Source organism: Lissotriton helveticus, chromosome 4_1 (assembly GCF_964261635.1).
Source record: "Lissotriton helveticus chromosome 4_1, aLisHel1.1, whole genome shotgun sequence".
NCBI lineage: Eukaryota > Metazoa > Chordata > Amphibia > Caudata > Salamandridae > Lissotriton > Lissotriton helveticus.
The window spans coordinates 2,034,461,919-2,034,478,726 of record NC_136063.1 but is presented as its reverse complement, the minus strand read 5'-3'; the positions used below and the strand labels follow the sequence as shown (position 1 = coordinate 2,034,478,726).

The following is a 16,808-nucleotide window of genomic DNA, read 5'->3' as shown; positions in this document are numbered from 1 at the left end:
CTTCCATTGTAGCCCTCTTTTTGGCTGAAATAGTAGGTTCTTGTTCTTTCTAAATGTTTGATTTGGTTGACAAGGACATCGGCAAGCAGCAATCATCAATGTTTTCTATTATTTCTTTCATGTTGTACGTCAGGTCCGCCCAGGGGCAAGCGGGCGGAAAAGGAGGATGCAGCAGTGGCTCCAAAGGAGGAGGATGCAGGCCAGGGCGGCGAGTGCTCCTTTGCTGGCCCCAGTAAGTTTTCATTTAAATATAGAGGACCTATTGTTGTCCAAGCATTCCTAATTTAATTGTTTCGAAATAGTGTTTAGATAGGAGCAAAATCCATAATACTACTGTTGCAGGGACACTTCTCCACAAACCGAACTATGGACACCAAAGACCAGAGTAATAATATTTCAGAGTGGCGTGTTTGGCACACTGTATAAATAAACCTGGTAGTGTCAGCAGCACAGATTCCTCCTTCCAAAAATTGCAAAACTTTTCGCTCAGTCACTCTAGTCTGGACTCTCTGGAGGAAAAACTACAGAGTCAATTCAAGTTTAAAAGCTTTATTAAAAGTTTAAGTAAACACATATATTAAAATAAAGTTAGTTGGAAATGGAAAAGTGCTTGGTGCAGAGTTGATGAGTACTGGATTGGTAGAAATTTCTTGTGGTCGAGCCGAGCTTTCACCTGGTTTCAAGTTGATGTTCCTCTTGTCCTTAGAAGTCCAGTTTCTGTCTGTTCAGAGAAAAATAATGTGTGTTAAAATTAAGCAAGCATTCAACAATTGTGACAAAAAAATTAAGCAAGACAACAGCTTTCCCTGGAAGGAGGGACATTTACTTTAGACTAGAGTAGACAGTCAATTACTTTTTCAGTTGTTTTCACATTTTTTCATTCATAGACCAAATACTAGTGGAGTGGTGTAATCTAACATTCTTAAATCTACTTTGTAGGTGGAACATCTGGTGGCGGGGCCAGCTCGGATGTGGTCATCATTGACTCGGAGTCCGAGGGTCAATCTGGGGAGGAGGCGGCGCTAGAGGAGTCGGACCAAGAAGAAGTACAGACTGTGAGGAAGGAGACAGTGGCGGTGGCGAGTACAGGTAAGCTGGATCATGGTACTATCTGACTCTTAGATAGGATATGATGTGTATCCAGTGGTGGCCCAGTGACAAATTACAATATGGTAATTACAGCAGGCTGGGACCGAAAGACAGATAGAGGCAGAGACAGAGAGAGAGGAAGACAAAAGGAGAGAGAGAGAGAGAGGGAGGGAGCCAGAGGGAGGGTGAGGGAGGGAGACAGAGAGAGAGAGACAGTGAGGTAGAGGGAGACAAAGGGAGACAGAAAGAGGGAGACAGAGAGAGAGAGAGAGAGAGAGAGAGAGAGAGAGGGAGGGAAACAGACATATCGCCTGGGCCTGGTGCAGATGATACGGTTGCTGGTGTGGTTAACGGCTCAGAGGAAAAATCACTCACTTCTGCCACATCTCTTTCATATGAAAGAGCACCAAACCAAGGATACAAGAGAGTTGTGGGAAGGGAAATGGTGATTCAAGCGCCCCTCCCTGCGGACGCCCATGATACTGGCCTGAATAGTTTTGTACTGCCCTGGCTAGTTGCTAGTTGTACTGTGACACAACTTCCTGCTGAATCATTTTGTGTTAATCATATTCCTAAAGAGCATTGCTTACAGATTATGTCTTTCTTTCTTCATATAGTTGGCAATACTAAAACCTCCAAACCAACGAGGAGTATGCTGGCTGTACTGGCCCGGCAACGGAGGCTGGAAGCAACTGTTGCGGAATATCGGCGACTGGTGGAACTCGAGGGGGATGACACGCACTCCAGTGCATCCAACTTAACATCGTCTACATCCTCCTCTGTTACTCCACGTTCTGCCGGTAAGCACAGTGCTCCAGGGAACCGGAGCCGTGCCGGAAGACGCCACCGCCGAGCAGCAAAAGCTGCACCTCGCAGCACTGTTAAAGGTCGCTTGCGCCGTGCACTCCGCAGAGTGTCAGACCTAGAGGCGGAGGTCCAGAAATGGCACAAATTTCAAAATGTGGTGGAGGGCCTCCGCCTAGAGCAAGCCATCCTCCAAGAAAAATATGATGCCCTGGCCCTAAAGCATGATGCCCTGGAGGCCAAACTTACCAGCGTGCATCCCTAGAGTGTCCCTTGCCCCTTTTTTTGAGACTTTTGGGGGGTGGGAATTGGGAGTTGGGTTTTTTGGGGACTTTTGAGGACTATTTGTTGGGGTTAGGGAGGGTCTTGCGGGAGATTATTTTGTTAGGGATATAAATATACTTTTTCAAACTTTATCTGAGCATACCTGTTTTTTTACTACTTTTGAGCTGGGTGGGTGGTGGTTTTGCAGTAATTTCATTTAACTGAACACTGTCATCGTGTTGGTTCACGTGCAATAGGCCAAATGTTTTCCTAAGTAAATGCCTGTCACAGAGTTTGTTAATTCAAGAGCCCTAGGACTTTGCTGCTAGTACCACTGTCACTCTCTCGCCTCTCCGAATACTCCATTATACTACCTCCCATCCAAAAGCTTATCTTACCTGTAATTTGTGTTTGAGGGCTGGCTCCACCTGGAATTCACAGAGTCCTAACGCGTTCTGCAGCAGGGCCACAACTGGAGTTTCCCGGCGTGGATTTTCTGCAAAACAAAAACAATCAACATTAGAAATGTGGTAGCGGTGCTGACACAACCCTAAAACCTAGAAGCCCCAGAGACAGCACCCCTGAGACAGGCAAGCGAGCAATATAACGCCTACACGTTCACGTGCAATAGGCCAAATGTTTTCCTAAGTAAATGCCTGTCACAGAGTTTGTTAATTCAAGAGCCCTAGGACTTTGCTGCTAGTACCACTGTCACTCTCTCGCCTCTCCGAATACTCCATTATACTACCTCCCATCCAAAAGCTTATCTTACCTGTAATTTGTGTTTGAGGGCTGGCTCCACCTGGAATTCACAGAGTCCTAACGCGTTCTGCAGCAGGGCCACAACTGGAGTTTCCCGGCGTGGATTTTCTGCAAAACAAAAACAATCAACATTAGAAATGTGGTAGCGGTGCTGACACAACCCTAAAACCTAGAAGCCCCAGAGACAGCACCCCTGAGACAGGCAAGCGAGCAATATAACGCCTACACGTTCACGTGCAATAGGCCAAATGTTTTCCTAAGTAAATGCCTGTCACAGAGTTTGTTAATTCAAGAGCCCTAGGACTTTGCTGCTAGTACCACTGTCACTCTCTCGCCTCTCCGAATACTCCATTATACTACCTCCCATCCAAAAGCTTATCTTACCTGTAATTTGTGTTTGAGGGCTGGCTCCACCTGGAATTCACAGAGTCCTAACGCGTTCTGCAGCAGGGCCACAACTGGAGTTTCCCGGCGTGGATTTTCTGCAAAACAAAAGCAATCAACATTAGAAATGTGGTAGCGGTGCTGACACAACCCTAAAACCTAGAAGCCCCAGAGACAGCACCCCTGAGACAGGCAAGCGAGCAATATAACGCCTACACGTTCACGTGCAATAGGCCAAATGTTTTCCTAAGTAAATGCATGTCACAGACTTTGTTAATTCAAGAGCCCTAGGACTTTGCTGCTAGTACCACTGTCACTCTCTCGCCTCTCCGAATACTCCATTATACTACCTCCCATCCAAAAGCTTATCTTACCTGTAATTTGTGTTTGAGGGCTGGCTCCTTCATTTCTTCATTGTGCAGAATCCAGGCATCAGCATTATGGGTAATGGATAGGGTGAGTCTGGAGGAGGAGGACTCAGGATAGACGACCAGGACTGAGTTCTTGTCAACTAACTGTTGTGAACCTGAGGAATGCTGCGGCATCAAAATCAAGATAGTTCTGTTGATGGGCTTGTTGTTTTATTGGTTGATTACAGTTTTGTTGGGAATGTGATGAAGCACTTGCTAAAGAAAGGCAGACACACAGGAATAAAAGTGAATAAGGAGGACTATTTACAATTAATGAATGATTGAGTCATTTTCAGAACTCGCTGTCAGGGAAGCAGAACTCGTCCTCATACTCTGCTAACTCATCAGTCGGGGTTACTTCTGGTAACTGAGGAGAACTTTCCTCGGGTAGGGCGGTGTCCTCTTCTTCCTGCGTGCATTCTCGTACTCTGTAATCTGGTGGTATGAAGTGCTGGTTCATCTTTATCAAGGTGAGCCGCTCCACATTTGCGGGCAAGAGGCGGGACCTTTTGGAAGTCACAATGCCACCAGCAGAACTAAAAACACGTTCTGAAGACACGCTTGCGAGTGGGCAAGACAAGTAATTGATAGCCAGGTTGGTGAGCTCTCGCCATATTTTTCTTTTCCCATGCCAATACGCCAATGGGTCCTCAGTAATATTGACCTCTGTTGAGTCATCCAGATAGGCCTGCACCATTGAAAGAATGTCCTCCCGGATTCCTGTACTTTGCACTTCTGTGTCCTTTCTAGGACCAGGAAACCCTAGCTGAGTTAGCCAACTCGCTTCAGACATATCGCATGCGCCTGGTGGAGATGATACGGTTGCTGGTGTGGTTAACGGCTCAGAGGAAAAATCACTCACTTCTGCCACAGGCACAGATGGTGAAGTGCTTTTTTGGGACGCCTGATCGCCTGCTGATTCACTAGTAGTACTGTCTTCTCCTACAGTTTCCTTCCGTTCTATTTCAAAACGAATGGCTGACTGAGCTAGCCAACCTTTGTACTCTGTAACATCCGATGTTTCAAAAGGAATTATTACTTTGCCAAACAATGGCTTTTTGTAACGTGGATCCAGAATAGTAGCACAAATGTAGTGCTGTTGTTTCTTGATATTTACAAGCCGTTCATTGCTAACTAGGCGTTGTAATAATCTCTGCGCCAACTCATGTGCTTCGTTCTTTCCAACGTCCTTTAATTGTGAAGACACCACCTTGACTTGGTGCTCGAGCTTCAGCAACAGTGGGATAGCTTTGCTCAAAGAACAGTCCTCCCTGCTCACGTCACGCGTGAAGACCTCAAAAGGCCGAAGCATGTCTGTCAGGCTTTTAACTAGCTGCCATTGCTCCACCGCTAGTATCATTCCTGTCGTATCACCACCCAGGTTGTAGAAATACTCATTGACTACTGGAAACAGCTCATGCAGACGCTCAAGCATGTAGAAGGTTGAGTTCCAACGTGTTGCCACCTCCTGGATAAGTGCTTTCACTGGCATTCTACGTTCATTTTGCTTGCGCCTCAGCTCCTTCCGGGCCTTAAAAGAATGGTTGAAATGTGTGCATATTCTTCTGCAGATGGTCAGTGTTTTGTCGACTGCAAGTTCTTTTTTCAAAAAATTTTGCACAACAAGGTTGATACAGTGCGCCAAACACGGCACTCTGAAATAGAAACCGTCCTCCATGGCCTTAACTACATTCCTGCCATTATCTGTAGAAACATAACCAACCTTGCAATTTCTTGGGCGCAGCCATTGCAAGACCTTTTTGTTAAAGTCAGCCAAAATGTTGACTGCAGTATGACTTTTCTCCATGCCAAACATGGCTAATGTTGCATGTTTACGAGCACCCTTAAAAATCTCGACCAAGTCACCACCTGCATTTATCTGTTTAATAACCCCTGAAAAAGAGACCCAGTGTGCAGTGATGCACATGTAATCAGTGGCTGCGCAACTGGTCCACATGTCTGTTGTCAGGTGTATAGTGTGAACAGCACTCTTCTGCAAAGCTGCCCCCACCAACTCAAGCACCTCTTTGTGTAGTGCTGGAACAGCAACCCTGGCAAAATAGTACCGGCTAGGAACCTTCCATTTAGGGGCCAATGTTGCCACGAGTTCAAGGAAACCCACACCTTCGACAAACGAAAAAGGGAGAAGGTCCACCGCTAGCATTTTTGCCAGCTTAGTGTTATAGAGGCGTACAGTTGGGTGGTTGCGTTGAAATTGCGCATCTGAGGAGAACATGGCTGAAATGGTGCGCTGGACAAATTTACGGGATGATGCTGATGCCTTCTTCGACCCACTTCTGATCAGTGTTGACATTTTCCGCATTGGTGTGTCTCCCAGACTCTCAGTGTGCCTGCTATGTGTTACGGAGGGTGTGGTGCTGCAAGGGGTACTGGGTGCAACCGGACACATGTCTGACGCTTCTTCTACCTCCCCATCATCTTCAGATGAAACACCTACTATGGGTATATTTTGGCCACTTGCCCTTTGGGATCGCTTTCCCTTGACGTTTGCTAGGTGCGGAAACCATTCGACAGCGTGCTTTCTTTCAAGATGACCTATCTGGCCTCCGGTTCCATAGTTGGTACCAGTCTTACCACGGCTAACGCTAGTCTTACAAATGCAACAAACGGCTATGTTATCATATTTTTCATGGACACTAAAAAAGTTCCAAACTGGGGACTGGAAACTTCTGGTTTTGCCGCACGAGGTGATACTGCTGCCAATGCCAGATGAAGCAGTGGTGGATGAGCCTTGCAGACATCTACTGGGTTGTGCAATTATTGCAGCAACCTTACTTGAGGGAGTCGAGCTGGATGGAGTCCCCCTCCGGGGAGAAAATATGGGAGCTGTAGGTTTTGTTGAACTTGTGGTACTACTTGACTGCGTTGGTGGTGCTACCAGTGGCACGTCGCCAGGGTCACGCTCAGCAATACGTCGGGATAGGGTGTAAATGTCTGTCTGCTGCATGGCCGGTGTGGCTGGACTGACATGTGTGATGACTAGGTCATTGCTGTCATCCTCTTCAACAACATCAGAATGCACCACTTCATCAAGTCCGACGTTCGGATCCATAAGTATGAGCTTTCCGGGGCCCTTCCTTTTAAGATTTGATACCATTCGCAGCTCATGGTGTGCCTCCCTCTCAGACGTCGGAGATGGTTGCCAATCCAGATCCAGATCATCATCTGATGGAGCGGGGCTTGAAGAGGAACTTCTACACACCCTCCTTGATCTTTTCCTTGCTGGGGAGCTGGGAGAAAATGAATCATCAGGAGGAGTGGCTTCGTCTTCCTGACATGATACCCCGGCTCCAAAGTCAATTTCCTCCTGTGCCCCTACTTCTGGAAGAACAACCATTGTGGGCACTTGCACCGCTCCATGGCCATCTTCACTGACCTCTACTTGCAAGTCTCCATGGACCTCTCCTTCTCGGCCTTCTCCTTCTCGGCCTTCTCCTTCTCGGACAGCTCCTTCTCGGCCTTCTCCTTCTCGGACAGCTCCTTCTCGGCCTTCTCCTTCTCGGCCTTCTCTTTCTCGGCCTTCTCCTTCTCGGCCTTCTCCTTCTCGGCCTTCTCCTTCTCGGACAGCTCCTTCTCGGCCTTCTCCTTCTCGGCCTTCTCCTTCTCGGACAGCTCCTTCTCGGACAGCTCCTTCTCGGACAGCTCCTTCTCGGACAGCTCCTTCTCGGACAGCTCCTTCTCGGACAGCTCCTTCTCGGACAGCTCCTTGCGCATGTACTTCTGCTTGTACTAGTAGCCCATGCAGTTGTTGTTGCGGCTTTGGTTGTTGAATAGTACTTGTGAGATGAGTTAAAACCTGTGTTGATGGCGTGCTGCTACTTTCTTGCGATGATCCAACATCACTGGTCGTTGGTGATTCAACAACTAAACAGGCTACCTGTGCAGCACTCATGGTGGGCCTTTGTTTTTTTGGTTGTTGTTGCCCAAAAAATGTCTTGGTTGAGCAACCAGTCGCCTTGGTAAGTGGTGCCACTTGCTTCTTCTTCTCCTTAGTAGAGACATCTTTCTTGGAAGAGGACCTACGGGCACCTCTTTTTGGAGCCATCTTCTTCAGATGTCGGAACAACAGGCCGCAGCAGCACTTCTTCCTGGCACTGATGCTCAACGATGATGATGCGTAGTTTTGTGCACCTAAACGCAAACGAAGACAGAGGAACATCAGTAAATATAAATGTTGCATATGTAGCGCTTGAATAAACAGTTAGCAAGTAGGCATTTATGAATACACACGTGCACACCACACAATATGGAATTTTCAAAATTAGGATTTGCTAAATTTTTGGGAAACAGGAATTTAACATTGATCCAAGAGAGCACACACACAGAGGGTTGTGCTTTCATGTACCCCTGACTCCGCCTGGGCACAATGGGTGAAAGCAAGGCACACCTATGTCTCAAAGCTCACTGCCTGCCTTCAAAATGGCCGCTTGACCCCCCCATCCACATGGCCAGGACCATGCCTCAAAATGGCCACCACCAACATAGCCAGCACCCAACCCCTATTCCAAAAAGTGAAAACACACAACACAAATCAAATCACCACAATCCAATGCCATCCATCCATTTTCAGAAGGCTTATGCTGCCTGCTGGTGGTTTTCCGGTGCAAAATTGCATTTTTTACAATTTCGCGAGTGCGAGATTGTTGCTTCACGGCGCGAACGTGGCAAAAACCCACAAAATCCGCGAACAGACCGATTCTGGGCCCCCCTGGGCATAATGGATGACATCAGAGCACAGTGGGTGCAGGCCTATGGCACAAAGCACACAACTTACAAATGGCCCCTAGACCCCCACCCACACGGGACCAGACAATAAAATGGCCCCCACCCCCATAGCAAGCCCCCAACACCACCCCAAAAAGTCCTAAAACACACAAAAATCAGCACAATCCAATGTCATCCATGCCCTGGCCAGAATCATGTTAACAAAAATAATTTCAACAAAACAGTTGTATCATCCATGCACCCATAAATAAGCCTGGTGGTTTTCAATTCATGTGCAGCAGAATTGTAATTTTTACAATTTCGCGAGTGCGAGATTGTTGCTGCGCGGGACACGAGCAGTGCGAACACAAGCAAAAACACATCCTCAGCTCGCGAACTTGCAGATTTTCCCCCCAAAAAAGTCGAAAAAAAACAACACACACAAAAATCACCACAAACAAACAACATCAACTTACTTCTTTGTGAAATCAAAATTCGAATCCAAAAGTAATCCAAAAAGCCTCAAATCCAAATATCCAGCAGCAACCACAAAAAGTAATCCTTCCCAGTCAAAAATGATCGAAAAGTGGCCAGGAAATGGAGGAGCTTGCTGGACAGGAACAGGAAGTTGGAGACTGGGGCACTTCCTTCACCCCACCCCTATGGGAGGAGCTTGCTGGACAGGAACAGGAAGTTGGAGACTGGGCCACTTCCTTTACTAAGTAATTTTTGTACTTTCGCTAGTGCGAGATTGTTCCTGCCCGCGCCGCGGACCGCGAGCAGCGCGAGCAGTGCGAACACAAACAAAAAATCCGCTTCGTGCAGATTTTGCGTATTCTCGCCGCATCCGCGAGAGTTCGCGGATTGCGGATTCTCCGAAAATACGAAAAATCCGCGAGCGTAACGGATTTTACGCCCATGCTTAATTCACAGACATGATGGTCTGCAGACCTCAGTAGGCCACCATCCCTGTAATGGCTGCAATTCGTAATGAGTGGCAAATTGCGACCTACCTCATTAATATGCATGAGGTACGTTGATTTGTGACCTAATATGTTATGTTACGTTAGGTGATTTATAGACCATATGGCTGTCTCAGCAAACGGACATCCCAGTGCTAAGGATCAGAGAGAAAGAGAATGTGATGCTTTAGCTGAATGTATGATGTTACAATGCATACATTTACAACGCATGCCTTTACAATGCAGTTTTTTCACTGCAACATCCCTTACAATGCATGCATTTACATCGCATGCCATTACAATGAATTTATTAAAACTACGTTCACAACGCATTCCATTACATCGCATTATACATTTACAACGCATACCATTACATTGCATTTAAGGTAAGTGTTGGATAGTGTAGGAGTAAAAATTACTATTCTAACTCCAGGGGGTGCAACAGTAGGGTAAGTGTTGGATAGTCTAGAGGTAAAAATTACTATTCTAACTCCAGGGGGTGCAACAGTAGGGTAAGTGTTGGATAGTGTAGGGGTACTATGCGTTGTAATGGTATGCATTGTAATGACATGCGATTTAATGCCTACATTGTATTGACATGCGCTGTAGTGTCATGCGTTGTAGTGACATGCGTTGTAAAGGATTTTGTAATGTAATGGCTGCATTGTAAATGTAGTGCGATGTGATGACTTCGTTGTAAAGGTTGTTTCCCGTTTTAACTACTGAAACAACCATGTCTTTACTGCCTTTCTGAACACCAAGATATTGGGATTGCTCCTAATGATGAGAGGCATCGAGTTCCATAAAGTAGGAGCTAAAACTTTGAATGAACAGCCTCAGACTCTGGCTGTACTGAATCGCGGCACGCACATCAGGTGTGGATCCGCAGGGAACGCAGAGCACGGGAAGGAATATAGTGGTGGCCAAGGTCTCTGAGAATCTCCGGGCCGGAGCCTGCCAGTATTTTATGAGTAGCATAGAGTGATTTGAACCAGATTCTTTGCTCCACAGGCAGCCAGTGGAGTCGACGCAGCACCCCTGAAACCAAGATATACTTAGGCAGTGCAAGTAAGGTGAGAGCTACCACTTTCATGGTCACAGATTTGCTAGCACCGAGCAAGAGGCTGTTACAGTAATCTAACCTAGCCAGGATCGTGGCTTGCAAAACCAGCTGGCACGTGTGAGGGTCAAAGAGACCCAGAATGGGTTTAAGGCTGCGCAAAATGCCTAAGCAGGTCCTTGTGTCATCAATTACTCATACAGATACTATGTAGGATGCCCAGATCCTGTCTTAATGAAACTTCACCTGGTTGAAAATTGTGTTGTAAGAAAGCTACTGAAATGAGGAAGTTAAGCTATGTGACTCAGGTTAGACAGAAATGACATTGGTTGCCATGGAAACAGAGAATTTGCATACCTCATGCTTGAAGTCCATTATGAGGGGGGGGGCAAGGTTTATCAAATACTCCTCACTTAAATCACTGGCCTAGGAATTCTCCTGGTTATTGCACATTTCTTCCTTCAAGCTAGCTCATGCCATGGTAGAACGGTGAGATGTCTGAGTCCCAAACTTTGTAATTCATTATAGGCCAGATTTGTCAAAGTTTTGCGTTGCTCTTGTACCACACAAGGGTGTTGCAAAACCTAGATGAGATTGACCAAGCCGCGCAAAGCCACCTGCAAATCCCTGCGTGGCTTGCTCCATTTGGAGTAACGCAAGGCAGCACAGGTCGCTGCTTTTTGTTGCTCTATGTGGTGAGGTCATTACATGGGTGGAGCGTGGGTGTTCCCACGCATCCACCCATGCATTCTGAGGCATTCCCAGATTTACAAGAACTGATAGACCTGGAAATGTGTCAGCATTGTACCGCTTCAAAACAGAGGTGCAATGAGGAGAAATATCTTTATTTCTCTTTGTTGTTTCCGCTTTCTAAATGTACTGCAGAAGCACACTTGGAAAGTGGAATATGGCTCTAAGGATTGTTTATGTGCAGGAAGGTGCAACTTACTGCACAAAAACAATCCTGTCTATAATGCAGGCACCCTTGATTCATGGCGCGAGAGGGGCCTGCATTGGCCCTAGGCAGCTAAGTGTGCACCAGAACAGGCAGAGGAAAGTAATGCGTCATATCGTGATAGATGTGGCACATTCCTGCATTCCTGCCCTCCATCTTTCAAGCAGCACAAACGGGTGTCGTGCTGCGTTGTGTGAAAGTTTTATTAATCTGGCCCTGCGTCTTTTTCAACCTCATGTTAAGAAACATGTCTCCTATTGCTAAGCTGTTTCAACCCACTTATTCTGTTAGGTCTGCTAGTTAGTATCTTTCTCTCCCTATCCTCCCCATTTCCGGCCTATTGCTCTCTGGATTGACCATTGCACTCTATGAATAATAAATGATATGGAAAGTAATACTGATAGCTTGCTCTCCCTATGTAACTTTGTAGTTGAATATTTTGCAAAGGCTTTTTAGTAAATATTTTGTAAAGTAAATATCCAATGGACCACTGCTCACTCTTAAAAAAAGAAACTGCAAAGTTTCATTGGTTCTTTTTAAAGGCATCCCATTTTCCTTTAAGGAAAATTGGCTACATCAAAAAAAAAAAAGATTGCTTTTTTAAAAAGCAGTCACAGACATGGTGGTCTTCTGACTTCAGCAGGCCACATCTCTGTGATAGCTGCAATTCATAATGAGTCGCAAATTGCGACCTACCCCATTAATATGCATCGGGTAGGTCTATTTGCAACCCACTAGGAATGGCTAATGAAGAGTTTCAGACATTTAGGAATACTGATTTCCTAATTGCGATTCGGAGAGAATTGCAATTAGGGAATCGGTATTCCTAATGTCAGTGCATCTGGCCCTGTGTGACTCGGTATCACTGTGTAGTCACATGAAGGGGAACATGATAAAATTCAATGGCTGTTTTGTGTTTCTATTTCTCTTCCGTGGATGCGTGTGGGAGAATAGGTGTGTGTAAAGGTTGACCAGTTAAATGGGTCTAGATGTGTTTTCCTGAAGCATTGTTATTATGAGGATATTGTTCACTTTTGAGGTTTTAAATGAAGTTGCAGCAAGTTCAGATGTTTCTTTTCTAGAAGTAGTTGCCAACTGTAAGGCTTGTGTGTATAATATTTGAAGTGTTTGCCAGTGTGCAAGACAAATGTCTTTCCTAAGTTGTGATTTATGGTGAGACAGTAGTGTGAACCCAAAGGCAGCAGTTCAATTTAGTAATAACAATTCTTTCCTCACTAAAATAAGCACTATATACCGTCATCGACAGATATTCTGCATCAAAGAGAATGACGACATCTGGTACTCTGGTGTGTGGAGAACTATCTGACCAAGTTGGTGTTGTAACGGCAAATACTCCTGTACATTAGATCTAACCTTCACAGCACACAAATTCATATAAACATGAACATATTTGAGATAAAGGCACTCTGAGGTGACATTTATTAATACGTTTCAATTGCTTGTCCAATGTTACAGCTTAGAAATGTCCAGAGAAAGAGGCCGACAAAATAACTTGAATTTATTAAGAAAAATTCACTAAATATTAATGGATAAAACAAAATGTCAGTACCCATATCCTAATAAAGTAGGCATCATTATACAGTTTGAACTCAATGCCCTATGACAAATAGGTCCTTTAAAGACAATGTTATTAAAGTAATTTTTAAGGCTACTGATTATGTCTTTTTTTGGTGGAGCAAATTTTAATGGATATGTCAGGATTAGAAGGAAACTATTTATAAAGCATGATTCATATCCACTTAGAGATGCCCTTAAGCTGCTTGCATTGTTCAATAAGACGACCTCATCTGCAGGTGCCTTTGAGTCTTCGAAGTAAAATAGAATTAAAGTAAAGAAAGTTGTGCAGGGGAGCAGAGGCCGAATGAGACAATCAGGATGCAAGACACTCAAATCAACACAGTAGTCTTTTACAATAAGTTCCTTTGGAGGCTTTTCTGAGAACGTCTCTGAGGCAGAACCAGCTTGCCAGCGATGTCTGATAAAGTCTAAATGGCCTTAAATTTGCTTGACTGATTCTTAATGTGAATATATTTAATGATTAAAAGACTTTGGGCCAGATGTAGGAGCCAAAATACCGGTCGGTAACGGCCGATTTCGGCCGTTACCGACCGGTATTTAAGATTTGGCATGTAGGGGCCCTATTTTACCGATTCGGTAAATTTACCAACGGTATTTAATATTTGGCATGTAGGGGCCCTATTTTACTGATTCGGTAAATTTACCGAATCGGTAAATTTACTGAATCGGTAAAATACCGAATCGGTATTTTTACCGATTCGGTAACTTCAAGATGTAGGTGGGACTCTTCTGAGTCCCATAGGCCATACAGATTCGGTATTTTACCACCCAATCCAATTGGGTGGTAAAATACCGAATCCAGGTGTGCATGCACATGTGTGCATGCACACCTATACCATGTGACAGACAGACATGCCCTTAGGGCATGTCTGTCTGCCACATGGCACACATGTCTGTATTCAGGGTGCTAGAGGGTGTCAAAGTGACACCCCCAGCACCTTGCAGAAATCGGTATTTACCGATTCGGTAATTACCGAATCGGTATTTCCCATTGATTCCTATGGGCTTCACAGCCCATAGGAATCAATAGGGAATACCGATTCGGTATTTACCGAATCGGTAAATACCGACTATTAACGATTCTGTATTTCAATTTCTAGAAATACCTACATCTGCCCCCTTCTATTTTACCGATTCATAAATACCGAATCGGTAAAATTCGGTATTTATGAATCGGCAAAATAGAATTACCTACATCTGGCCCTTTGTTTGGTAAAAGGCAAAACTGGAGAATGAACACACTTTAAGCCCCTTAAGTAATGTAGTCTCTTTCTCACTCTGTCTTTGTAGGCGATATGCTTCTGGGGCAGAGATTCTCCACCAAAGGTGATGTGTTCACACCTGGGCTACACAAGTGGCTTTCTGTCTTTACCCAGTTTAAAAAAGAATTCAAATCTACATCTACCTTTTCTTTTTGATTTCTGTGAGACACCATGTCAACCTGCTGCATCTGATTCATAACTCTTACATTTGGGGAACAGACATTAGCACTGACCCATCCACTGAAAGTAAAGGCAAAAGTAATTTTACTAATGCAAACCTTTGGGCACTACTCTGTGCCACTCTGTGTTTCTGCCACAAAATACCTAGATATTGACTGAGGACAGCTTAAAGCTCCAAATATTGCCCTCTCAACTGGAGAGACTCAGGTGTCACTGAACTCTCAGGCTTTCTTTATGGATGGTGATGCTTTCTGATTGAAAGGCTACCTTCGTGCTGCAGAGAATAATATTTGTGATGATCCTTTCAGAGAATAGCCCTCTCCAATTCTGGATCTCTTCTAAATCCTTCCACACTATTTGCTTGTGAGGAGGGTTAGGTTCCTTTTGTATACATCTTACATTGTTTCTATAATTATTGTGTATTTATACTTATAACACATGTGGCCTCTTAGCAGTGCTACAATAACCTACTAGTCGATTGTGTTCTGCTTCTTTGTGCATTAGAAACCAAATAGTCAAGTTGTAAGATATGTTTCAAAACTAAAGGATGCTGTTACTAATTGCAGGTAAAGTGGTAAAGTATTTCAGAAGAATTAGGCTTTAGATAATGTATCTATTTGCAGGTTCACAGACTATTAGAAGAATAAGACAAGGGAGTGATAGCGTCTGTGTGGATGTGTTGAAACTATATCCAATTTTCTTCCACCAACGTCTGTGAGTCTGTACAATGTTCAGATGAAGGCAAGTTTTAGAAGTTGAGATTTCAGATTTTTCTTGAAACATGTGTGTAAGAAAATGCCTCCCTCTGCATGATCACCCATATTTTTGGGGACAGACAATGTTGGTTGTTGGACAAAAAGACCTGATTGAAGAGGGCAAGATCCAATTTCCTTTGTAACACTGGTGGCAGGGGGCTAGAACCTCAACCCACTTGCTGGTTATAACCAATTACCAGTCTTATCCAGTACATTGTGCTGGCTGGGTGATTGGAGGAGTGCATAGGTAGTGACAGGCAGATTAATGGACTGCATAGGTAGTCCTCGGGGGATTGTAGCACTACATCTGTTAGTACCTGGGTTATTGCATAAACACATGGTTAGTGACTGGATGATTAGAGTGCTGCAAAGATACTACGTGGTGAATTTATAAGAGCTTGGGTATTGGCACAGTGATTGGATAAGTATACAGTGGCTGACAGGGTGATTTAAAGAATGCTCACGGAGTGACAAGGGGAATGCTGGAATGCATAGGTACTGCTCTGGGGATTGTAGTAGTGAATGTATTAGTGCCTAGGCCATTGCATGAAGAGTGCACAGGGAGTGACAGGGGAATTGCTGTACTGCATGGGTAGTGCTCTTGGGATTGTAGCGCTGCATGAGTTAGTGCCTGGGCCATTGCATGAGTGCATGGGTAGTAATTGGGTGTGTAGAGGGCTGCAAGGAGAGTGCAAGGTGGAATTGTAAGTACACATGTACTCATGTGTTTGAATATCTTTTATTGCATTTTGTTTAATTATGCTTGTGGCAAGTACACAGATGCGAAGTAATGTCATAAGCAGTGTATAATACAGTCATTACATAGCTCTGTAGTTGTTCAGGTGTGTTGATGGGTATATATAAAAGACATTATAATAATGGCAAACAGGTGTACATGGTATGACAAGGTCATCAGTTATAGTTGCACAACAAATCTAGATAATGTATCGCATATCAACAACAGCAGTTCACTGAATAAACTATTCGTTCCCCAACTCCTATCCAAGGGAATTAACAGGGTGGTGCAACAGACATGTTATATCATTGGTACTGTGGAGAGCCAGGTGTGACAACAATGCAGTGTGTATTCAAATTTCGTTCAAAACTAAAAACTGTGAACAACAACCTGGGATTATAAAGAGTAAGGACTGAGCGAGATCAAATCTATGAATGCGTGGTCCATTCAGGTCAGTCAAGATCAGGCATGTGTGACGTCGTGTTTACGCATGGGGCTGCAGGATGCAAAGCACCGTAGGCGAGAGAAGGAAGGGGGGGGAGAGGACAGGAAGGTCAATCCAGAGGTCCAATCCAAGGCTTACAGGGGGGTAAAAGCTGCATGGTGAGTGGGGGAGGTAAGAGGGTGGGGGAGGGGAAGGGAAGAGGGGGGAACGGAGAGTTCGGGGTAGAGGGGGACGGAGGGGGGGGAGATAGGGGGGTGTAGACAGGTCAGCGGTGCTTGTGCACCCAGGTCTAGATGATACCGTTCTGTAGGCACACTCGGTGGTAAGCGGTCAAGGCATTATCCCAGTCTTGCGCTATGGGGAACATGCACAATCCCGCTGTCTCCTCCCTGTGCAAAGCTAGACTCTCCGCCCTT

At 45.0% G+C, this 16,808-nt stretch overlaps 1 protein-coding gene across 1 annotated transcript; it reads right to left on the bottom strand.

Annotated features, from left to right (window-relative positions):
* Positions 1 to 3,333: 3,333 nt before the first annotated feature.
* Positions 3,334 to 7,140, bottom strand: LOC144827780 (zinc finger BED domain-containing protein 6-like). Its single transcript, XM_078685966.1, has 2 exons — positions 3,678 to 7,140; positions 3,334 to 3,401 (listed from the first exon to the last, which is right to left on the bottom strand). Exon 1 carries the CDS (start codon positions 7,069 to 7,071, stop codon positions 4,006 to 4,008), a length of 3,066 nt encoding a protein of 1,021 aa, XP_078542092.1. The 5' UTR covers positions 7,072 to 7,140; the 3' UTR covers positions 3,334 to 3,401; positions 3,678 to 4,005.
* Positions 7,141 to 16,808: the final 9,668 nt, after the last annotated feature.